Genomic DNA, 23341 nt, shown 5'->3' on the forward strand with positions numbered 1-23341 from the left:
CCCCGCTGCCCCCGCTTACCCGAACCCCAGAAGGAAATGCACACAACAGGAGCTGTGCCATCAGTTCTGTTTGTGAGTCACAGGGATGTACTTGGACCTGTACTTGTTCATAATGACACTTGTCATTCTGCCATCTCCAAGAGGCCACCTAATTCATCGGGCAAGCAGAGGTCTTTCACTTCAAAGCAGCGATTTAATCGTTGGCAGTTGTCCCACTTTCCTAAAACTGGTAGATGAGAATTTTAAACAAGAGGACAGAAGTGCAAGGTCCCCCCGAGCATTGTAACACTACTTGCATACAACATACACTGCTAAGATTCATGGTGAAATCGTGCAGCTCCATATGTTATATTTGTGGGGAAGCTTTTCCTCTTAGCAGTTGTGATCATCTTCAGTAGCTGTGCCATTCAGTGGTCTTACATCTAGCGTCCCAGCCTGTGATAAACCCTAACCTGGGTAACTGATGAGGACTGAACTGTAGTAAGATGTTAGGTCACATTTAGTGACTAAATGCCAGGCATAAAGTAATTGTGACATAGTCCAAATTCTCAGATCAGAAATCTCTTGCTCCCGTCACCTCTAATCCTGTGTCTGAAGTCAGTGGAAGTACTGCCAGAACTTTGCTAGGCTGTGTGCAGGTTGGACACAAAATACTGTTCAGGTCTGACTTAATCCTTGATGCACGTAGGTTGTTCTGAAAGTAATGCCTCCTATTTATTTCCATCAAAACCACAACAGGTACAAAGAGCAAAATAATGCTAATTCTCAGTTACGAAACACTATTTTTTGATGTAGTTGCCAACCATTAGCTACGTGTTTTAATCAGCAAAGAAAGAAAGCTTGCAGACACTCAAGTCCGCATACACAAAGGTAACCCACTGTTTCACAGCTGCTGTGGCAGTGTCATTGCTAGGAAGACATTGCTCGTGAAGTCCAACTCTGTGCTCACTTCTACTGCTTGGTCTCCATAGACGTTCACCAAGCAGTGCTTATTGTTACTGATTGCAATTATTTCCACGAGCAGGAATTCAGTTCTACGGCTTTGCTTCATGTGCACTCCCGTGTCAGGCACCGTTTGGTCAGTGCCCCTCTGCTGCCATCTGTCGCACGGCTGCAGCACCTAACGGTGTGAGCGGGGTGGTGCAAGCTCTGCTGTCACACCACGAACATCCATTGCCTTCTGTGGGCCAGCAGAATGAAATCAGAGGGGTTACTGATGGTCTGTCCTTGTCTGTTCTGCTGAGAAGTGTTTTCTCATGCGTTCTCTCTCTGGCCTTTGCATGTATGCATTGTGCTGATGCCTGATGAAAGGAAGGCTTCAGAAATCGTGAAGAGATGCCCGGGGCACGCTTGGCTGCAGGATGGCGTTGGTCTGCTGCTTGTGCACAGAGGGTGGAGGGGAAGCCTACCAGAGTGTGAAATGCTGGATGCAGCCTTAGCGATCTACATGTGAACTTTCACGTACGAGTTTACTGAGAAAAGCAGTTGTGAGGCGGTTTGATCTCTGCGACACGTGTAGTTCTGCGGAGGTGCACCGAAGACGTTTGGCTCGCTGAACACAGAAATAAGCAGAAGCCGCCTCTGACAGATGTGAGACCTCCTTGGCAACGCCACAAGATGGCGGCTCGCTCTGCTGCCGGTACTACGTTTCCCGGCGTGCCCCGCGGCGCGCCACTCGAAATGGCCGCCCGGCGAGAGCTCCCGGCATGCCGCGCGGCGCGATGACTACAGCTCCCAGCACGCGGCGCGCCGCACCCCGGCCACGGCGGCTCCGCGCCCGCCGCCACTTCCGGGGTAGGGGGGGGCGAGGCCTGTGAGGTCACGCAGGTAGCGGAAGTGATTTCACGTCCGGCGGGGCTGCGGCGCTGGGAGGGGAGCGGGGCGGCGGGCAAGGAGCGGAGCGCAGCGGCGCGGAGCAGCTCGGAGCCGGCGGCGCGACGCGGCCTTCCCTCAGCGCGCAGGTGAGCGGCGCGGGGCCGCGGCTCGGGCTCGCCGCGGGGCGCGAGCGCGAAGGCCGCCCCGCCTCCTTCCCTCTCGCCGTTCCGCCGCCCCGTCCCCGTGAGGCGGCGCCGGGCCGGGCGCCCCCCGCCGGCGGAGGCTCCCGCGGCGCCGCCTCCATTGTTCTGCGGCGCTCATCCGGGGCTCCGCCGCGCGGGGGGGGCTCCGCGGCGCGCGGCCTGACGGGACCCGGCCCCTCCCGCCGCGCGGGGGCGGCCCTGTGGGCGAACAAAGCCCGCCGCCCCGCCCCTGCGGCGAGCGCGGCGCTGCCCGGGGCCGAGGGGCCGCATTGGCTCCGCGCGAGGCGGCCCGTGCGCGCCTGGAGGCGGCGGCGCTGTCGGGGCTGCAGCCGCGGTGCGGGAGGCGCCGGGTTCTGTCGTTGTCCTTCACGTCTTTATATTCCCTCTTCTTGCTTTCCGTCTGTGCGCTTTGATTTCCCGCTGTCTTTTGTTCTCTCCCTTTAGTTCCCTTCGTTATTTCTTTGGCTTTTTTTTTTTTTCCCCCTTCTGTTTCGTGTTTGGTTTCCCTTCCTTTTTGTCTTTTTCCCTTTGTGTTATCGCGGCTCGGGGCCCTGCCATGTGGACTCACGCCTTCCTATCGGCAGTAGGTGTCAGATCGCATTCCTTTGTTGGCCTTTAAGCGCTCCTCAGTGCGGCTTGGGCAGGGCTGTGGGCACAGCTCCATTGGCAGCCACAGGTCTGCCCTGCTCGTCCTGCACGGAGCGGTGTGCTCTGCTGGAAGTTCTATTCTTTAGAGTCATTTTCTCAGTTCTCTTAGTTATTTTTTTATCTTTCCTTAAACACTTGCACTCTTCCCAGCCCCATCCCAGGACAGTTTGGAGCTATATCTCACATCACCATAGCGGAACGCTCCACTTCTCTATTTCATAGCACTACTGATGCTGTTTGTCCTGTTGCAGCGCACAGGGCTTTAGATCCTTTGCTCTGCACCCATTTCCAGATGATTTGTGTATCCATTCCTATTCACACTGCAGTGGTTCCTGCACTGTTTCCCACAGCAGCCACTTTAGGTGCTGCCTTTTCTCAGGGCTAACGCTGCTCGGGGCTGCCTGCACCTAATGGCCCTGAAACAGCTGAGGCTGATCTCATCCTCACAGCCGAGCGCAGGCTGGCTGCTGACTGGAGAGGGGAAACAGCAATGTCTTGTGAGTTACAGAAAATCAAAGGGCCAGCGCTGCTGTGACTAAGGCTCTGGCCTGGGGCTTAGTGGCTATTAGTGCAGGATAAGTGCTTACATGTGTGCCTGTTGAAAAAAATGCACATATATATATATGCTAATTAGCAGACTTAGGGCATCATCTGGAACTTCAAACATTCAGTCGGAGCTCTGGATCTTTCTTGAGGATCAGCCACGTTGTCCTTGAGCAATAATGGAAGGAGTTCAGTCCAAACATGAAGCACTGCTCATCTTCCCTCTCCAAAACCAAAGAGCTCGTTCTGCTCCAGTGTTTAGGAACTAGGAAAGCTCTTTGTGCTTCAACACATTAACCTTTCAGGGTTTTACAGTCATTGTTTTGTGTTTGTTTCAGCCTTTATGAACTTTTCTGGGTGCAGTGTTCTCTGCATAGAAGCTCCCTGGAGTTTGGCCTGAGTGCCATACATTGCTGAGGCATTATTTCACCTGCAGCACGTGGTGGTGTGCAGGAGGCCCGGTGCGTGCTTCATAAAAAGCATGAGAAAATACATGCTAATGATATATATTATATATATTTTAAAAGTAGGCTTTTTAGACTGCAGTCTTTTATTTCTTCCAGTCCATATGGTGTGTGAGCTGATGAACAGCTGAAGCTGCTTAAAGCCATTTCGGGCTTGAGTTGGGTGCCTTTTCCAGGTTTGTGTTGAGCACTGCCTGTAGTCCCTTGCAGGTCTGTTTGGAAAGGGCATCAAGAGAGATTTGCATTCTGTTGCTGAAGTACCCATTTGGGTCTCATTTGTTGCCCTGCCGCGGAGCTGAACTGACTTCTGCATGAAGGTTTGCCTTTGAATTAGGACCCACGAATGGAGTAAAGTCAGCAGGGTCCTTTTCTTTGTGCTCTCCTCAGCTGGGCACTGGGATGTGGCAGGTCTGTAGATATTAGGGACAGCAGCAGCTCATGTTTTCCCTTTGTATTTCAGCATGAGAAGCCCCAGTACTGTAACAGCATTAGAGGTTTCTCTGTTGCGTATATGGTAGATAGTGGGAGAAGCAACTATCTGTTGTAAATAACTCATTTCTGATGTGTAAGACAGCTAAGATGTTGATTTGAGAATAAGATACAAACGATTTTTTCTCAGTGCTGCACTGATGGCAGATTGGTGGTACTGTTTGCTCCCAAACTGGAAATGGGTACCGGTCACTGCGGCCGCTGTTACAGCTTGGCTGTGCCCACGTGAGGCAGGGCTGGGCTGCTGGTGAGCACAGCTCCTGAAAATACACCAAAGCACTCAAGTCTGACTGTTAAACGTCATTGCTGTGGGCTGCTGTCAAAGTACTCAGTGCTGCCAGTCTGAGTTCCAAGCAGTGCTCAGCTCTTCGCGCTTAAGCGGAGACAGGAACGCTGGCTGTAGGAAGAACAATAGGATTGCCTCATGACAGCACAGATGTTTTTGGTGCAGAGCACAGGATATCAGCAGATGGGTCTCTGAACTTGAATGCTTTGTGAGCCTGATGGTAAAGCTGCAGTATTGTTGTGAAAAAGACAAAGTCGGGTTGGGTTTTGTCCCGCGGTGCCTGTGGGCAGGCACACCAGCTTGCTGCCTCCATTTTATCACTTTGCCTCAGCCTTGGTGCTGAGGTTTGAGTTGGGGAAGTCTCCGGAATGGCTCGGCGGTGTGCTGAGCCCTGGCCCTCAGCAGAGCACCTTGCTGTGCGTGTTATCTGGGTGCCATCACGCAGTGCAGCCACCTGCTCCTTCATGTGGAGGTGCAGCCCTCCACGGGCGGGGCGACGGGCGAATGTGCACGTCTTTAATTACTGCATTTCTTAATTGCAGACTTCAAATCAAAGAGGCAGCCATGAAAGATCCCAGTCGCAGCAGTACTAGCCCGAGCATCATCAGTGAAGATGTGATCATCAATGGTCATTCTCACGAAGATGACAATCCCTTTGCGGAGTACATGTGGATGGAGAACGAAGAGGAATTTAACAGGCAGGCAAGTCCTTTCCTCTCTCAGTGCCCCGTGCTTCGCCTTGCTGTGTTGTAGCTGCAGGGAGTGGTGCTGTGCCTGCTGACTGGGGTGCAGGGCTGGGAATCCTTCTGTGGTGGGATTTCAGATGGGTTTGCTACAATGGTCCTGGGCAACAAACTCATGCTTCCTTCGCTTTTTTTTCCTTATACTTACTGTCTGTAATCTTGGTGAAAGTGGGGGAGTTGCAGGCTGTTCTGAAGCATCCATTAATTCCCCACTTGTGCAGGTGGGAGGAAGATGTATAGCTGACAGTCTTTACATGGCACTACAGCAGGGACTGGTCTCACTGGGCTGCCAAGCTGCTCTGGTTTCACAAGCACAAACATGCCAGCTGCAGTTTGGAGCTGGCTGCATTCAGGTGCTTACCTGCCTCGCCAGCAGGGCTGCTCTTCACACAGAACTTGATGGACGTAGTTGTTAGGTGACTTAATGCTTAAGTCCTGGTAGGGTTGCTTAACACTTAATTAACATGAAAGTAACTTAGAGCTGGTCTTCACAACCTGGTTGGAAGGAAGCCTTGACTTTTGCTTCCACCTTACACCTGGGCACAATTTTCTCTCTGTTAGGAGGCAGGGAGGAGCCCACCTCTTTCTGCTGCCCTTCTGTTAATGATTACTTGGTCTTTGTACTCAGGTTGCTGCTTTCACTGTACTCCTATACAGTCTGAATGTGCTCAGAAGTGGAGCTTAGGAAACAATGTCTGCAGCCCTCTCCTTAGGGCACCCAGCTAATCTGAAATTCAAGCTGCTCACAAAAAAAATTTCTCTTTTACGAGTGTCAGGATGGTCTCAGTGCTGCTTCCTGTTGGGTGGGTTTTTCCTCCTCAGGGACTGTGCTGCAACTAGCATAGCACCTGGGGAATGAGCTGGGAGGTGGGTGGCAGATGAACTGCTTTTCAGGTGCACTGTTTTCAGAGAGCAGGGCCAGTGGGGAGGAGGCGAGGACGCAGCAGGCAGGTGCTGTGTGACGTGCTCCTCTTTGGAGGCACATCCCACTGTGAGAAGCTGAACGAGTTAATCAGGGGCTGGAGGATACAAATGAGCAACATTAACTGAGAGACATTTGGGGATTAAGCATTTGTGACCTCTAGATTGGCAGCACGTGTAGGTATGCATCCGTGTAACAAAAACCTGGAGCTGGACAAGCCCTGCTGTAACACAAGCTTGTGGCTGTGTGCCCACAGCTTCCTTTTGCCCACACACACAGGATGGAGAACCTTCACAGGAAGGATTGGCTGGAGGCTGCTGCCCCTTGCTGGGCTGCTTTACCAGCAGGGAGACTGATAAGTCAGTGTCTCGTGGGGTTTGAATTCTCTGCACAGTCACTTAGAGCATGCGGTGCGAGTCTCTGTTCCCAGAAGTCGTGCATCTTGAGCACTAAGTGAGCTGGTGCGTGTGTTCCCAATCACTGAGGGCCTCAATCTGTGGGAATTCTGAGCTCTGACACTAGCTTCAGGAATGCGACTGAATTTCCACTTGAGGATTGAGTGCATGTGTGATTTGAGAGTGAAGGATAAATAAGAGAACTTATTTAAGCTTCCACTGAATGAATGTGTTCTGAATCTTTTTTTTTTTTTTTTATACTCCCTTCCTTTTGGCAACTCAGCTTCTATTTCCCAGCTTTCCTCTCTTGAGCTCCGATGCGGGACATGGAAAGTTTGTCAGGATCAACACCCAAAGCTTGTTTACTGAACAGCCAAGCAAAACCTGCCTTTAATCTTTGCCGCGCGTATCAGTTCTGCAGCAGTTGATCCGCCCTGCTTTTAGTGCAGCAGGGCAGCAATCCCAACAACTGCTCACATCGTATAAAGAACCCGCAAGAGCTGCACCCTGCAGATGTACAGGTGTGGGAGAGGTGCTGCTCACTCCCTGCTCCAGGTGACAGGCGGTCGCTTTTCCCCGGGCAGCCTTACAGAATGTACAGTGCTGTGTGTGTCACCCCTGGTTCCCTTCCAGTGGGTTCTGTCACTTGGAACCAACGTTCTGCCTCTCCTTGAGCTCATCGCAAGCTCCCCACAGGAAGCGCTACCTGAGCAGCTGGGGCTGCTGTTCTCTTCCAGCCCTGAGCTCCTGGGACAAAGCACTTCTTGACATTAAAGAAACAAAGCTGCTTGCCTTTGTAGCACCAGTGGTGTTCTGCCAGAAGTCCTGTTGCTTGGCTAGAAAGGAGGTCAGCTAGGTGCGCAGACAATGAAGGGAAGATGTAAGCTTTCAGTAGCTTTACTGATCAGGCGTTTTCTTCCCGTTGAATAGATTGAAGAGGAGTTGTGGGAAGAAGAATTTATTGAGCGCTGTTTCCAAGAGATGCTGGAAGAAGAGGAGGAGCACGAATGGTTTATTCCAGCCCGTGATCTCCCACAAACAATGGATCAAATCCAGGACCAGTTCAATGACCTTGTTATCAGTGACAGCTCATCACTGGAGGATCTGGTGGTAAACTCCATTTCTTGTCATATTTCTAAAACTTGGCGTCTCTTTATCCATGGCTGATTTTTCTTGCTGATAATAGCAGTAGAAAATCCTTTATGTTAGGCCAGGGACTCTTAAACCATGTGTGATGGAAGGGGAAATGTGCAGCAGCTGAGTAAGGTATGCTCCCCCAGGTGATGAAACCTGTTCAGTGGTTTTCTTTATAACCACGTGGTGCCTTTTTTAGGCCATGGCATAAATTCAAGTGGGTTTGGGCATGCATACTTCATTACGAGAGAGAGGCAGCGAGTGGAGCTCTGACTGAGCTGCCATGGCAGCACTGCATCAAGTTTAATTCTGCGTTTGTCAGCTCTTACATATTAGGTAGGTACAGATCACTCCAGGGTCTGATTTGGATCACTGGTACCATCGCAGATCTCTTTATAGAGATTCTAAAGGAGGAAGCAGCTAAGTAAACTGATTATTTCCCTCTTTCTTGCTCTGCAGCTTCTTAGTGAGGAGCTTAACTGAAAGGGCAGTGTGTACAAGTTTTCCTTAACGAAACGGGGCGTTACTGGTGTGTGGCACAGAAAGCATGCAGTCATATCACACAACTGCTGTGAAATTCAGATACAAGCCTTAACCTTTCCCAAGGTTAAGCAGCTGCAGGTGGCAGCTTGAGACTCAAGAACAGAAAAGCCTCCTCCTCTCTTTATTTGTTGTTTTTTTTAATAATGAGTAGCTTATTTTGGAGGTGCTGGCTGCCCACCTGTAAGTGCAGAGCGCTGACTGTAGGGGAGCTGCTGCCCTGTGGGGGGGGACACAGGCACTGAACAATCTAGTTCGTATACATTGAATTCCCAGGGGTGGCTGAAGTTCCTGGAGCAAGTCTCTTCTTGCTTAAGAACAAAACGCCTTGTGGTGCATTTAACTTCAGAAGCTGTTTCAGCATTAGTGGCAGTTGCTGGTTCTGCTGCGTGCCTTGTTTGTTTGGTTACTCACTGAGCCCTCATCTGACTGCAGTGTGCAGGTGGGGCTAATGGAGGTGCGAGCACAGCGTGCTTCCCTGCTGAGTGCAGAGGCTTTCTGTGTGTGCAGAAGCCATGCGATGTGCCTGGTGCTCCGGATGTCCTTAATGCTGTCCTCCTGGAACTGTATTTCAGTTTGGAAGTAGAGGATGAAAATAACGATTCAACTGGAGTTCTGTTTTTTCCTTCCTCAGGTCAAGAGTAATCTGAATCCAAACGCAAAGGAGTTTGTTCCTGGGGTGAAGTACTTAAATATTTGAGTAGACTGGGCCCTCTTTTGGTGGATGTAGCACAATTTCCACACTGTGAAGCCAGTATTAGAAGATTTAATTGTAAAAGCTCTCTCTTCTTGTCACTGTGTTACACTTATGCATTGCCAAAGTTTTGTTAGTCTTGCATGCTCAATAAAAAGTGCTGAGACTGTTACTAAGTAAATCTGTCAAAAGTTTAATGGAAACATAATTGGGCCCTGGCTCTCTGCAAAGGAGACAGTGAGGTAGGAAGCACCAGTCAAGTTGAGACAAAGTACCACATTTATGAACCTTCTGCAGACTCTGTCTTTTTAAGTAGGACTTGGAATTTGCTTTGGATGGTCTGTTTTTAACTGAAGATGTGTTAACTGGTGCTGGTTCGCACCTGATAATGCCTTAACTTTAAAATGAAAGCAAGGTGATCTGATTGTTACGCAGATTAGCTAACTTTCTTTGAATTATCAGTATTGTTACTAATGTTACATTTTCCCCTTAAAAATATATATATATTCATGCTTCTTTTGAGCAGCCTGAGCTGTAACAGAAACCGTACAGACCTGCACAGAGTCATAGATCTCAGCTACTGAACTGACATCCCGGCGGTGGGGAGGAAGGGATTCCCTGTGCTCGCAGTATGTTACCATGTCAGCAATCTTTCACTTCCTAATTATGTTACAGGACATGTGAGTTTCATCACAGTTTCTTCCAAGAGCCCACATGCGGACATAGCGATGTCTGTGTAACTTTTAGCATACAACTTTATTATAGCTGGATTTAACCAAGCAAACCCTAGCATTAGTGATTTGAGTGGTGCTTTTCCCTTGCTTTGTTTAATCATCACTACACGATAGTCTACAGCACAACGACTTTTGTTTTTGTTTTTTTTTTCTTTTAATAAAGCTAGAACAGTTTTGGCTTCTTAAACTTCATACTTGGGTAGGTTAAGCTGCCATACGTGTTCAGTGTGAATAGTGTTTAAGTTGAAAATATTGTAAAAAAATTATATTTTTTCAAAAATATTTAAAAAAATAAATAATAGTAGAAATGATTTGGTGACTGTCTCGTGAATGTGCATCTCAGGGAAACGTATTCCTCCTCCTGCCTAGAGGGGTTGTGGAGTTTCCTCTGGAGATACCCAGAGCCTGGATGCCTCCCTGCGCAGCCTGCAGTGCCAGAGTTTGGACTGGGGCATCTCCAGAGGTCCCTTCCAGTCTCTGTGGTTCTGTGTTCATGTCAGATATGGTGTCTGTAAGGCTGCTTGTGGCAGGATAGTCCGAACCCATCTCAGCTGGGGCTCTGACTGCTTTTCCTTCCCTTCCTATGAAGCCTGACTGCTTTGTGTGTTTGCCTGAGCATATTTTCCTGCGTTCTCATCACTGCTAATCCCCGTTCAGCCCCACTCTTCTGGCAGCACAGGAAGTTCCAGTTAGCAGCTGACGGCGCTATATAAAACCCACTGCTTGACACGGGCTTTGGGAGGCCCTGGCTGGGCAGCTGGAGCTGGGTGCTCTCAGCCATAAAGCCCCAGAGCTGCAGGAAGGGGTGGGCAGGCCGTGGGGTGATGTGCCAGCAGCCCCTGGCAGCCTGCAGGTGGGGCCTTGATCCACTCTTGCATCAGAACTTTGCCCAACCTTCCTGTTTATATATATATATATATACGTATGTATGTATATATATATATATGTATGTATGTATGTATTTTTTTTCCTCTTAAGCTCTGGGTAAACCAAATGGGTCAGAAATCACAAAATCACAGTGCTGTACAGCAGGAAGAGAGGCACTGCCTTTGCACCAGTACTACAGCAGAACCAATTTGCTTTGCCAGTCTTCTCCAGCTGGCAGATCTGCTCTCCCGAAGCATTCACATGTGCTGAGTGCTGCTCTGCAAAGCATCCATCTCATCTCCTGGCCTCCCTGGCCAGAGCTGCCTTTTCCTTTCCCAGATCTGCTGACCTTCCCAGATGTAGCAAAACTCTTCTGGTGTTTCTGCTGTTTTTGGAAACTGTTTAAGTTCAAGTTCCCAAGCGTGGGGTTGGGGAATAGCAGAGCACCACATACAGCTGACTGGAGCTGAAGCTGGGGTTCCACCAGAGTCCCTGCAGGGTTGGCAGCTGGTTTGCTTGCAGCCCTTGTCCCTGAGCTCTGGGCTTTTGGCAGCTGAATGCTTCAGTTGGAACCAGCTTGCGAAACACCCAGGCTTGCTGTGATTTGCTTTTGTGCTTTGTTCTTATCCCAGGCAACTCCATAACATAGAAGGGTTTATTGGAGAAGTGAATGCAGTGGTGGTGTCTGCTGGGGGCACGTAGCTGGCATGTAGATGTCAGTGGGAAGGTGCTGAAGGGCTCTGCTTCCAGCCAGGGGCTCAACCCCAGATGAGGAGTTTGGAGTGATCCCTGGCTCTGTGTCTGTGCTAAAATCAGCGCAGTGAAACAAAGTAGTCAGCCCCTGGCTCTTAGGAACTGCTGGCTTTGAGTTGTTTTGTGTCAGTGCTGTGTTTGCCCAGGACAGTTATCTTTCTCTGCAGCTCTCCCAAGGGTGCTGTGTTTGGGTTTGTGACTGAAGCAGTGCTGATAATGTTGGGGTCTGGCTGTTGCTGGTGCAGCCCAATTGGTGGGAGGGCTCTTCCATTACTGAGCCTGCTGGGCACCAGTGCGCCCATGGGAGGAGACAAGTGATTGCATTTGATTGCTCGGATCTTCATGTTGTTGGTTATCTCCCTCCTGTTCCTTCCTTCACTTATTATTCACTTATTTTTTCACTGAGAGGGTGGTGAGGTGCTGGCACAGCCGGGGAGGCTATGGATGCCCCATCCCTGGGGATGTTCAAGGCCAGGTTGGATGAGGCTGCGGATAAACTCACGTAACATCTGATCTAAGGGCTGGCAGGCCTTCCTGATGCAGGGGTTTGGAACTTGGTGATCCTTGAGGTCCCTTCCCACCCAAGTCATATGATTTTATGATAAACCATCCTTATCTTCTCCCATGAGATCTCTTTCGCTCTTTGTGCTCTTCTGCATGGGGTGGGGAGGGAGGGAGAGGCTGCCTGTGCCTGGCTGTGTCAGGGCCGCGTCAACCCAGTGCTGCCTTCAGCTTTGGGGTTCAGCATTAAACCCGGTGTCAGAAATGACAGGGGCCGTGGGTTTGGATTTTCTTTAATGCATAACCTTAAAACGGACCGCTCCGATTGCTGGACCCGGTGCAGCACCAGCTGCATCTGCTGTGCGGCCCCGCAGGAGCCAAGGGCACGGCGCAGCCTGGTGCTCCCGGCGCCTCGATGGAAGCTGCTGAGCCGCAGCAGGGCTTTGAGCGCGTCTCAAGGCAGCGTGGACTGAGGCCGGCGCCTGGGAGCCCTGCTGTCACGGCAGCCCCACGCTAAACCAAGCCAATGCCATTCCCACAGGCAGCACCTTCCCCCGGCGCTGCGTTGGGAGCGGAGGGCTCGCAGCCCGGGCGGTGCTCTGTGATGGGAGCCCAGCGCTTGGCTCAGCCCCTCCGCAGCCGCCGCCGTCACACCTTGGTGCAGACAGCCGTCCCGTCGGCGCCGTCCTGCGCGCCGTCATCTGCCGCGTGGCTCTTCTTTGCCCGCCAGGCGAAGCCGGTGAAGAGCGGGCAGATGGGCACGTGCCGCAGCCAGCGGCTCCTCCTCACCGCGCTCATCCCAAAGGGGAAATCGTAGCTCCTCAGATCGGCTGAGGCCGTGCTGTCTGCGTGCGCGCCAGCCTTCCACTGCACCAGTCCCCGCTCCTCCCGCGTCCCTGTGAGCAGGCGCAGCTGCCGTGTGCTGGGATGCCCACCCCAGCCCCGCGCCCGGCCCGCTGCACGTACCTGGGATGGTGTTGTCCAGGATGAAGGCCAGGGTGCCTCCCACAAACATCTCGGTGGTCAGCAGCACCGTCAGGATCTGGTCCAGCTCGGGGACGCCTGCGGGAGGGACAGGCTGAGCGGGACAGGGAGTGCAGGGATGGGAAGCACGGGGCTCACGGCGTGTGCTGCCTCCCACGCTGGGCACATGGTGTTCAGAGGTGCCGCTGCCCACTCGCAAGCTCTCCTGTGCTGCTTTGAGGTTCACTGAGCTGCATCTTGGAGCTGCCTTCCCAACTTCAGTCACATTTGCCCTACAAGTGCACTTACCGCTTCAGGTTAGCGAGCAGAGCCGCGTTAAGGTGCACAGACTGAGAGATCTGCCCTGCTCGCCCTAAGCACCTTCACACCAGGATGCTGCTGGCAAATAGTGTGAGGGGCTCCTGGTACCTGTGTCGATGGACTTGGGGTGGGCATCCAGGTAGTTGGGCAGCGTCAGCCCAAAAAACATGGAGAAGCCCAGCACAAAGAGGTTGCGGGAGGAGTTCATGTCAACGAATTGCAGGTTGGAGAGGCCGACGGCCGTGATCATGCCTGCAAGCAGAGATGTGGCCAAGTGCTGTGGGAGCTGCAGTGCTGTAGGACAGGACAGTCCTCAGTGCAGCTCCAGTGCCACCCACTGCTCCCTGTGCAGTGCAGTTACCAAACAGCGTGCAGAACATCCCGCCAAGGATGGGGTCGGGCAGCGAGGCGAACAGCGCAGTGAACTTTCCGATGGTGCCCAGGATGAGCATGATCCCAGCGCCGTACTGAATCACCCTCCTGCTCCCCACCTGCACGGGGGGACGCAGGCGGCGCGTGGAGGTGGCTGTGACCCCCTGGGGATGGGGAGCGCGCAGATCGGGGGGTACCTTGGTGATGCCCAGCACCCCGATGTTGGGGCTGGAGGAGGTGGAGCCGTTACCGGTTCCCATCAGCCCTGCGATGATGCAGGAGATGCCTTCTGTGAAAATGCCCCTGGGGGATGAACAGAGGGTGCCGTTCCCTGCGGCGGCTTTGGAGATGTGCCCAAGGTGTGGGGGTGTGCCGGTGGGGAGGAGGTGGCCCTGCACCACCGGGAAGTGGAAGCATGAAGCAGCCATGGGCACAGAAGGGGAGCCAGGCGCAGGCAGTGGGGTGCAGGGTGATGTCCCCGTCCCCGCAGCATTGCCGTACCTGTTGATGGCGTGCACTGGGGGTGCAGGCGCTCCTGACAGCCGCGCACAGGAGTAGTAATCCCCGATGGACTCGATGATGCCGGCCAGCGTGGCGCTGAACATGCCCAGCACGGCTGCCGAGGTCACTGTAGGCAGCCCCCACTGACCTGAGGGGAGCAGCACCGCCATGGGGCTGTGCCACCACCTTGGGGTGTGTGCCCCTGGTGAGGCCGTGCCCACTCCCTGCCCGTGTCGCCGTGGGTCACTCACAGGGGTAGGGGAAACGGAACCAGGGGGCCACCGAGAGGATATTCCCACGCGCATCCGTCCGGGCCTTGTAGCCGTACTCCTCAGGGTTGCTGGGGAGCACGTCAGTACGTGTCAGCACGTAGCAGAGCAGCCACATCACCATGATGGCCAGGATGATCTGCAGGCAGCGATGGGGACATGTGGGGGGGGGACACCCGCAGCAGTGCTCCTCAGCGCCTCCCCAGCCCCATCCCTACAGGGAACATCTTGAAGATCTGCACGCGCAGCAGGACGAAGCCGTGTCCCCAGCGGAACCCAGGCAGGCGCACGGTGACGTTCCGCAGGTACTGCGCAAAGAGCACGATGAGAACGATGGACCTGTGGAGAGCAGAGGGCCCTGAGGACGCCAGGGATCACCAGGTGCCTCCGGTGCCACCCGCAGCGTTGGCACAAGGGCCTGAAAACCATCCATGTGCTCATGGTGGTGCCGTACAGCGCTGCGATGCCCCAGTGCGAGCCGGCCCGATCGCCAGCAGCCTGGAAGACGGAGAGGCCGATGAGGGACACGGTGGGGGTGACGGTGAGTGGCCCGATGTAGTTGAGCAGCGCGCCGGGCAGCCCCAGCAGCCCGATGAACACTTCCACCAGGCTGGACACCACGATGGCCCCCTGGATCTGCGGGGTGACATGTGAGCGGATGCGGGGCGGCACTGGGGCCACACGGGGCAGGGCCGGGCCGTACCTCCCGCATGCGGGGCTGCCAGATGTGGGAGGTGTTGAGCGGCAGCACCCAGTTGCCGTAGATCTGCTCTGGGGATGGAGAAGGGAGGAGGTGAGCGCCAGGCCGGCGGGCAGCGTGTCGTGCTGCCATCGTGTCATTCTGGTTCTACCTTCGGGTGGACACTGCCACTTCTCCAGTGCCAGGATGGCCTTGGCGGGCACCAGGAAGGCCAGCGCGCTCGCCTGGAACAGCGGCAGCCTGCGGGGTGGGAGGGTTGGCTGCAGCCCTTGGGAGGCATGCGGGCCGGGGGCAGCAGGAGCGGCCCTACCTGATGCCCACGGTGGTCTGGATGAGGGTGGTGATGCCGACGCAGGTGAAGATGGTGCCGATGAGGTAGCTGACGGTCAGCTGGTCCTTGCCCACACACAGGCTCTCGGCCAGCAGGAAGGGCACGGCGATGGTGCCGCTAAAGCAGGTCAGGTAGTGCTGGGGGGACAGCAGTGGGGGGGCTCAGAGGGGAGCCATGGGAGGCTCTGGGGATGGGGGGGCCGTGCCGTACCTGGAAGCCCAACAGGATGCAGAGATACCAGGGGGGCACGTCCTCGATCTGGTACAGCATGTCAAACTGCCTCCGGGCCGGGGAAGGGCCAGGGTCTGCCACGGGGCCCTGGGGAGGGTATGGCTGAAGGGGAAGCGCTGAGCCCTCGGCCAGCCCCGGGGGGCTTAGGGACAGGGATGGGGGCAGTGCTCACCCTGCCTGCCCCGGGGGGGCGCTGAGGGTCAGAGGAGGGGAGGGCCGGGGTGGTGTCCTGGCGGCATAGAGAGGCAATGGGTGGATCGGTGTTGTGCCGGCTGTGCCATGGGAACCGGGCTGCGGCCTCCTGGGGATGTGGGGACACCGCCCGGCCACCCCCGCAGGGCTCTGGGCCCCTGGGTGCTGCCCCAGGGTGCTGGGTCCCCGCTGTCCCCGTGGCAACCGTAGCACCCCACAGGTGCTGTGTTTCAACCGCAGCGTCCCACCACATCCCTGGTGTGTCCCCTGGGCCTCACCCCCCTTGGGCTCCCCCCACCCTTTGCCATCCCGAGGTGCTGTGCCCCTCCCCACTTGCCCCCTCCCCAATGCCCTGTGGGGACGGGTGAAGGGGTCGGGGTCAGAGCCGCGGTCACCTGGGGCTGGGGCAGTTCTCCAGAGCGGGTTCCCATCCTGGGCAGTGCGGGGATGTCACCGCGGTGGCTTATATTGTGCCGGGGAGGACTTTACTCTGCGGGTTGTGAAACCAGGGAGTGTGGTGGTGGTGAGGGATGAGCGATTAACTGCTTTAATTAGGGCTGGCACCGCCGCCCGCGCCACTTTGGTCAAACATTAAGGTGGAGGGTTACAGAGTAACAGCAGGATTGGGGCACGGGTGCCACTGGGGATGTCCCCACGAGTGCAAACAGATGCGGAGCTGGGATGGCGACAGCAGCAGCCCGGCGTCCCCGGCATGGTGCTGGTAGTGCCACCTCCCTCGGCGTCCCCTCTGCGTGTGTCCGGTGCTGCAGTACGCGGTTGGCTCCAAAGGTCGTCAGGCATTAAGCATTAACCATCCACAGTGACGGTACATGAAGGCCGCTGGCTACAGCTCGTTCTGCAGTGCCTTGGGGGGGGCGGAGCCCCCTGCCTTGGACCCCCCCAGGTGGGCGCACGGCCCCTTCTTGCCGTGGCACAGCAGCTCCCGCAGAGCGGTGGGACCCCGTCGGTGCGCTCCGTACAGCTGCTCCTCGCTGTGCTCGCCCACAAGGCTGTGGCACATCTTGGCCAGCCTGCGGGCAGTGGGAAGCGTCGGGACGTGGAGTGTTCCCGTGTCCTCCCCCATCCCTGCAGTGCTCACCTGCCCGGCCACGGCCCCCCCATCACTGCCACGCTCATTGCCTCCTGTCCAGGCAGGCCCGGCCCCATCAACCGCCGCTCTCCTCTCAGCTCCTGCACGCCGTAACTGCGGGGGGACGTGAGGTTGGGGTCTGCTCCCACTGCCCAACCACCCACTGCACTCTGCGGAAGGGTCGCACCACTCACAGCTCCCAGTCCTGCGAGCAGCTCTGCTCCAGCACCTCCATGTAGTCCGACTCGCTCAGCGCCTTCCTGCCCTGCTTTGCCTCCGCACGGCTGAGCCACCCTTCCAGCTGGGGCAGGAATTGAGGAGAAAGTGACCATGATGTGGCCATGTGCCATGACCCCCCTCTCCATGAGCCCTGATCACATAAGCAACACAACCCCTCTCCGTGCACCACGACCCCTCTCCATGTGCCATGACACCTCTGCATGTGTCACAGCCCATCTCCATGCACTGTGACCCCGCTCCCAACCCAGTACCCCCCTTTTCCACCCCCCAGCAGCCAGAAGCACTTGGCACAGTGCAGGGCTGCTGGTGGATGTTCCCCCGCACCTGGAAGGCGATGGCGTGGCACGCATCACAGCGCAGGGCTTCAGGCATGTGGGGCGAGAGCCGCTCCTCAGCACTCATCTGGGGCGCAGGGATGCTGTGGGATGCGGATGGGGCCTCAGGGTCCCCACATGCGTTCTCGGCCCCCGTTCTTGCTGCCAGGCTGAGGGCCACACACAGCACCAGCACTGCCTGCATGCTGCTGCCCTGGCACTGCTGAGCCATGCTGGAGGCAACAGGGGCGGGCGCAGGAGGTATCACCCCCAGGCACCCATGCGCGGCCGATGCACCTGCATCCGGCTGACGCTCTGCGCAGCCGTCTGGCCCTCAGTTATGCTTTGTGGTTTAATTCAGAATTCTGGTTTGATTCAATCCTGCCATGCCTACACCGCCCTCCCCCAGACCCTCCCTGTGAGTGGCTCACCTCCTCCTCCTCCTGGGCTTGTGACCCCCAACCCCACTGGTGCACCATCACCGTCTGCAGTGCCCTGAATGTGCCCTGAAAGGAACATCTGTGCCCCTCGTGTGCCCTTTACAGACAACGCGGACACGGACGGGTTTGTAGGGTTAATGTTGGCCCAGCACTTTTATTGCTATTTTCAGGAGTCTGTGCTGTGGCTGCGCTGCCTCTGTTCATCGCCCTTGGGATGGGAGCAGCAGGATGGGGGCAGCGGGGCCATGCACACGGTCCCTTTGCTGCTGCAGCCACACTCCCACAACTTCAGAAACCCTCTGGGGCACTTTTCCCCATTCCTTCTAGGAGCCAGTCAGGCCCAGGCAGCGCCCAACACCGGCTCAGCCACAACCACGACGTGGTTGTGGGCACGAGGTTCCTACAGCCAGGGCTGGGGGCGATGTGGGCTGGCACTGCATTTGGGGATCACAGCGGGGGCAGTGGTCCCTTCTCGGTGCTGGCAGGGCTGGCACGGGCTGGGGGCTGGCTGGGGCTGGGGCTGGCCCGCATCCCTGTGGGGATGTAATAGGGGCTCTCCAGGTATCCACAATCAGGACCCCCAGCTGCAGGTGGACCCTCACCCTTAGGATCGGGGCTGAAGGTTCCGGGGAAGCCCCCAGGGTTTTCGGAGGTCGGTGGCTGACCCTGCAGGTCAGGGTGTGCCGGGGAGGAGGCAGTGGGCAGCGGGGCTGCTGGCAGCCCTGGGAAGCTGCCATAGGGCATGTAGGGTGTGCCATAGAGCATGGGGTTGAAGGGAGCATGGTAGAATCCAGCGTGTGAGGCCACGGGCACCGGTGGGATGAGCACCTCCATGTACTGCCCTGTCTCCGGGTCGTAAAGTGTTTTCAGTTGGGGCTGCCGTGGTGCTTCCATGTAGTAGCATTTTCCACTGTCGGGATCAACGAGCATCTTGCGGTGTGCGGAGGGGTGGGGAGCAAAGGGCCGTGTGGGGCTCGGTGTGCTCTTGCTGCTCGGCGAGGATCCCTCGGTCCTCCGGGGAGCATCTTCCATGTGAGGTTGGGGCTGGGATGGGGGCACAGCAGCGGCCAGAGCATCAGAGGGCTGGGGGGGCTCAGGGAGAGGTTTGCTCCATGGGGCTTCCCCACCGGGATGGGGGGACACAGCAGTCCCCAGAGGAGCACTGGCCGGGCTGGGAAATAAGGGAGACCCAAAGGAAGATCTGGCCACGTTAGATATTGACGGGTACCCAAGGGAAGTAGGGTCTGGGTTGTTGGCCATGGGGGTCCCAAAAGATGAGCTGGCTGGCACGGGGACAGAGGGGGTCATAAAGGGTGTGCTGGATGGGTTGGGGACCAAGGGGGCACCAAAGATTGAGTTGAGTGGCCTGGAGAATGGAACAGTCCCAAAGGACGTCGTGGCTGGATTGGGCACCAAGGGGGTTCCAGAGGATGAGCTGGCCCGCTTGGGGACAGAAGGAGATGTAAAAGGTGTGCTGGATGGGTTGGGGACTAAGGGGGCCCCGAAGGATGAGCCAGCTGGGTTGGGGACCGAAGGGGTTGCAAAAGGTGTGCTGGCTGGATTGGGAACCAAAGAGGTCCCAAAGGCTGAGTTGGGCAACCTGGGGACTGAAGCGGTCCCAAAGGATGGAGTAGCTGGGCTGGGGACCAAAGGGGTCCCAAAGGGTGCACCCAGTGGGTATGGGAACAAGGGCGTCCCAAAAGAGGAGCTGGCTGCACTAGGAACCAAAGGGGTCCCAAGGGATGTGCTGGTCAGGCTGGGGACCACAGGGGTCTCAAAAGATGATGGGTTGGGGACCATGGAGGCCCCAAGGGATGCACTGGCTGGACTGGGGACAGAAGGGGTCCCAAAAGGCATACTAGATGGATGGGGGACCAGTGGGGTCCCAATGGGTGCAGTGGCTGGATTGGGGACTGAAGGGGTCCCGAAGTGCGTGGTGGCCGAGTTTGGGACCGAGGGGGTCCCAAAGGACACACTGTTTGGGTGGGGGACCAAAGGGGTCCCAAAGGAGGTGGTGCCCGGGCTAGGGACCAGGGGCACCTTTGGGGAAGGTTTGGGGGCTTTCACAGGAATTGTCAAGTAGTTGGAGTTGTCTGCCTGGACAACAGTAAGGTGTGGATCACTGGCTCCCGGCCACTTCGTTACGTGCTCCACGGTCTCCCTCTGTTCCGGTGGCCTGCTGGCGAGTGGCACAGGGGGAACAGAGGGACCTTCACCAGCCTCCCTCGCTTGAAATGGCGCAGTGGGGCCCGTGCTGTCTGCGGGGCCGTGGTTCCCCGCTGAGGCCAGCTGGCTGCCCGGCTGCTCACAGGTGGGTGGCTTCAGTGCACTTCTCACTGCTGGTTTCACATCCTGGACATTCCCTGGGTTGTCCCCGCTGCTGCGTTGTTGGTCCGCTCCAGCGCCGTCCCCTATGGTGACACCGTGACCACGCTCCTCATCCTCCTCTGTGGGGCTCAGTGGTGGCGGTGGGAGGAGAAGGGTCTTCTCCATCCTCAGCACAGCACTGCTCCGAGCCGGGGAGGCCTCCACAGCCACAGGCGGGGACTGAGACCCGACCAGGACATGGAGGTGGCTCTCTACGTGCGTTTCCTCCACACTCCCCACCAGTGACGGCACATGGATCTCACTGCGCTGGCGGCACGTGGCCGGGCCGGGCCGGGGGCTCTTGGTGGTGGCTGCCTCTCTCCGCACAGACTGCACCTTGCTGATCTGCACAGGTGAGCCCTGCGCCGGGTGGCTGCTGATGGATGCCGCCGTGCCCTCGCTGCGTGCTGGTGCAGGCTCTTGGACACCATCTGTCCCCACGTCCCCACCCACAGGTGGCACGACGCTCGGTGCCGGCTCGCTGCGTCGGACCGAGGTGCAGTGGATGATGAGTGGGGACGGCGGCTTGGGCTCCCCAGTGCTTTCCCTGCTGGGGCCGGGAGCCGGGGGTCCGCGAGCAGCACCGAAGCTGAGGCTGTAGCTGCTCTTCAGCAGCTTACGCACGTCCCGTGGCTGCGGCACCAGCGCCTTGCCTTTGCTGCCCGGCTCGGCGGGGGTACCCACAGAGATCCCGGGTCCCGGGGGCTCTCGGGGCGCTGGCGGTGGCTTCTCCTCCCCACGGCTCTGTGGCCCCAACCTCACATCCCGCGCCTGGGAAGTGAAGATGCTCCGGGGCGGCACGTCGGGAGGCACCGAGCTTTTGGGCTCAAAGGGGACGAGCTGGGGCCTGCTGGGGCGGATGGCTCGCTGCCTCAAGCTGGGCCACGGTTTCTGCGGCTTCTCAAACTTGGGGGTGACAGCCGGCACCTTCCCATCTCCGCTGCGGCCTTCGAACAGGGCGCGCGCTCGCCAGTAGGGAGTCCTCTCTGCGGAGGGCTCGGCAGCAGGCAGGCGCTGGCACTGCACCACCTCCTGGTACCGCATCCTCTCGTTGAGCTCATTGAAGGTCTTCTTCAGCCTGCAGACGTTCTCCCGCGTCGCCTCGCTCAGCACCACACCCTTGGCCGGCCGGTGGGCACCGACGCGCCCCAGCCCCATGTCTACCAGCCTCACGTCCTCGGCCGAGGCGCTGAGGTCGGATTTGGACAGCGAGCTGGACTTGCCCTCCATGCCGTCCCCAAGTAGGTCAGTGCCGGCCGAGGACGGCCCTGAGGAGGTGGAGCTGCCCCGCAGCACCTTCTGCTGCTCCATCTTGATGAGCTGCTCGTACTGCATCTTCTTGGCCAGCACGTTCTTTACCAGGCTGGAGGCCATCCGGGTCTTGCTGCCATCACCATCCAAGGAGGCCGTCTTCACGAACTGCTTGTAGTTGAACCTGAAGTCCTCGCCGCCAGCCCTGCCCTTCCCCGGGGGCTCCTTCCTGGCGGGGGGCAGCGGCTGCGGGGCCGAGCTGTCCCCCCACGGGAAGAACCCCGCCTCCTTCCTCTCCTTCCTCTTCAGCTGGATCTGCCGTTTGGGGACAGTCCTCCTCTTGCCGTAGCCCTTCTTGGCGTCGCCGCTCTCCAGCTCCACATCCACGCACTCAAACAGCTCCTTGGCCGGCACGCCGCTCAGCTCCGTGCCGCGGGGCTCCCCGCACGCCGCCCACCGCCGCCCGCCGCCGCCGTCCTCCGACAGCGAGTTGGAGAGGCTGGACGAGCTGCACATGTCCAGCCGGGCGCCGGGGGGGCCCGACAGGCTGTGGAAGGACCTGGCCGTCAGCGCCCGCACCTCGCTGTCGGCCTCGTCCGAGTCGCTGGCCCCGCCGCCCCTCCGGGCCCGCCGCCCCTCGCCCAGCATCGCCGCCGGTGCCGCCGCGCACGGCCGCTCCACGAAGGCGACGACGGGCGGCCGATCTCCGCGGATGGGACCCATCCTGCCCCCGCGGCCCGGCGCCGCGCTATTCTTAGCCGTGACGGACAGCTGGGGCTGCCGGGCGCGCTCCTCCCGCAGACCGGAGCCGGGGCCGCGCGGCGGGGGGCCCTCGGGGGGCACGTAGGGCGGCGGGGGAGTGAGGCGGCCCGCATCGTCCTCTTCCAGGAACTCCAGGCAGTCCTTGAAGGTGTCGGTGGTCTCCGAGCACCGCGCCGAGTGGTAGGAGGAGATGGACGAGTCGGACACGCTCTTGGGAAGGTCGTCGCGGGGCAGCACGGACAGGCGGCCGTCCTCCTCCCAGGGGGACCCGTGTCGCTCCGCGCCGTCGGGCAGCTCGGCAGGGCGGCCCGCGTCCCTCTTGCCGCGGGGGATCATGGTGGGGACGGGCCCGGCGCTGCTCGACCTTCTGCTGCGCTCGCAGCGGTGCCCGGAGCTTCGATCACATGTGCGACGGCGGGCGCCAGGCCGGGGGGGCGATGCCAAGCGCCGGGAGGTGCAGGAATGCCTCCGCCGCCCCCGGCTCAGGGGTCTGCCTTGGGGACGGTGCTGCCGTGACCCCTCGCTGCTGCGCCGTGACCCCGCAGGCCGGGTGCCAGCACGGCCCCACGGGACGCATGGGCGTGTATCATCCCCTGGGCTGATGGGAGCACACGGAGACCGTGCCGCTTGCCGCCCCCGGCAGCATAGAAGGAGGCTGAGGGCCCGCGCCGCTCCTCCATCCCCATCCCGTCCCCACCCCGGGAACGCGAAGCCCGGCCCCAAGCGATCCTGCCCATAACATCCCCCAACCCAACAGCGAGCGGCCAGAAGCAAGCGTGGGCTTTGAAACCAAACCGGCACCGAACGCCTCCGGGTCCGTTGGAGCCGAGCGAACGACGGTGTTAATTAGTCGCCTAATTGCCTCGTTCGGAGGTGCGGAGGTCTCGGTGCGCCCGGCCCCATCCGGCCACCCCCGCGGGGTCAGCCCCGGCTCTGGGGGCTGTTTGCGGGCAGTGGCAGCAGGTGCCGCGCGGCGCTGCCAGCCCCGAGGCAACCCGATGCCCCTCGCTGGGTTCACGCGGGGGCTAAATTTAAAATTGGCACACGCGGGACGGACTGAAAGCAGCCGGTGCTTAACCCCTCCCTGCTGAGACCGGGCTCCACGAGGTCGGCGGCACCGCGGTGCCCCAAATGGGGCGGTACGGCACGGAGGACGCCGTGCAGGGCTTCCCAGCCGGACCCCGGCGGCCGCCCGTCCTCCCGGCCACAGCGCGGGGACGCACCGAGCACAGCGGCACGGCGCCCACGTGCGCCCAGCACAGGACG

General features: G+C 58.0%; 4 protein-coding genes across 5 annotated transcripts; 1 reads left to right on the plus strand and 3 right to left on the minus strand.

The window, feature by feature from the left end:
• Positions 1-1824: 1824 nt before the first annotated feature.
• Positions 1825-9921, plus strand: PAIP2 (poly(A) binding protein interacting protein 2). Its single transcript, XM_052684953.1, has 4 exons — positions 1825-1961; positions 4991-5150; positions 7439-7618; positions 8817-9921. Exons 2-4 carry the CDS (start codon positions 5013-5015, stop codon positions 8880-8882), a joined length of 384 nt encoding a protein of 127 aa, XP_052540913.1. The 5' UTR covers positions 1825-1961; positions 4991-5012; the 3' UTR covers positions 8883-9921.
• Positions 9922-12005: 2084 nt separating this feature from the next.
• On the minus strand, positions 12006-16471 carry SLC23A1 (solute carrier family 23 member 1). 2 transcript variants are annotated; one of them, XM_052684892.1, is made up of 15 exons: positions 16007-16471; positions 15592-15648; positions 15399-15506; positions 15168-15325; positions 15009-15097; positions 14861-14928; positions 14612-14793; positions 14376-14496; positions 14140-14296; positions 13889-14036; positions 13585-13690; positions 13377-13506; positions 13124-13267; positions 12698-12793; positions 12006-12627 (listed from the first exon to the last, which is right to left on the minus strand). In XM_052684892.1, exons 1-15 carry the CDS (start codon positions 16040-16042, stop codon positions 12380-12382), a joined length of 1848 nt encoding a protein of 615 aa, XP_052540852.1. In that variant the 5' UTR covers positions 16043-16471; the 3' UTR covers positions 12006-12379. The 2 variants fall into 2 exon arrangements, with proteins under 2 accessions (XP_052540852.1, XP_052540851.1); XM_052684891.1 differs by lacking the exon at positions 16007-16471 and having other exon boundaries at positions 15592-15880.
• MZB1 (marginal zone B and B1 cell specific protein) lies at positions 16136-17570 on the minus strand. The gene is made up of 4 exons (XM_052684946.1): positions 17266-17570; positions 16896-17002; positions 16711-16815; positions 16136-16642 (listed from the first exon to the last, which is right to left on the minus strand). Exons 1-4 carry the CDS (start codon positions 17485-17487, stop codon positions 16456-16458), a joined length of 621 nt encoding a protein of 206 aa, XP_052540906.1. The 5' UTR covers positions 17488-17570; the 3' UTR covers positions 16136-16455.
• A 250-nt stretch (positions 17571-17820) lies between these two features.
• On the minus strand, positions 17821-22411 carry PROB1 (proline rich basic protein 1). Its single transcript, XM_052684873.1, has one exon. It carries the CDS (start codon positions 22409-22411, stop codon positions 18143-18145), a length of 4269 nt encoding a protein of 1422 aa, XP_052540833.1. The 3' UTR covers positions 17821-18142.
• Between the last annotated feature and the right edge of the window lie 930 nt (positions 22412-23341).

Source organism: Tympanuchus pallidicinctus, unplaced genomic scaffold (assembly GCF_026119805.1).
Source record: "Tympanuchus pallidicinctus isolate F22 unplaced genomic scaffold, pur_lepc_1.0 scaffold21, whole genome shotgun sequence".
In the NCBI taxonomy this organism is placed as follows: Eukaryota; Metazoa; Chordata; class Aves; order Galliformes; family Phasianidae; genus Tympanuchus; species Tympanuchus pallidicinctus.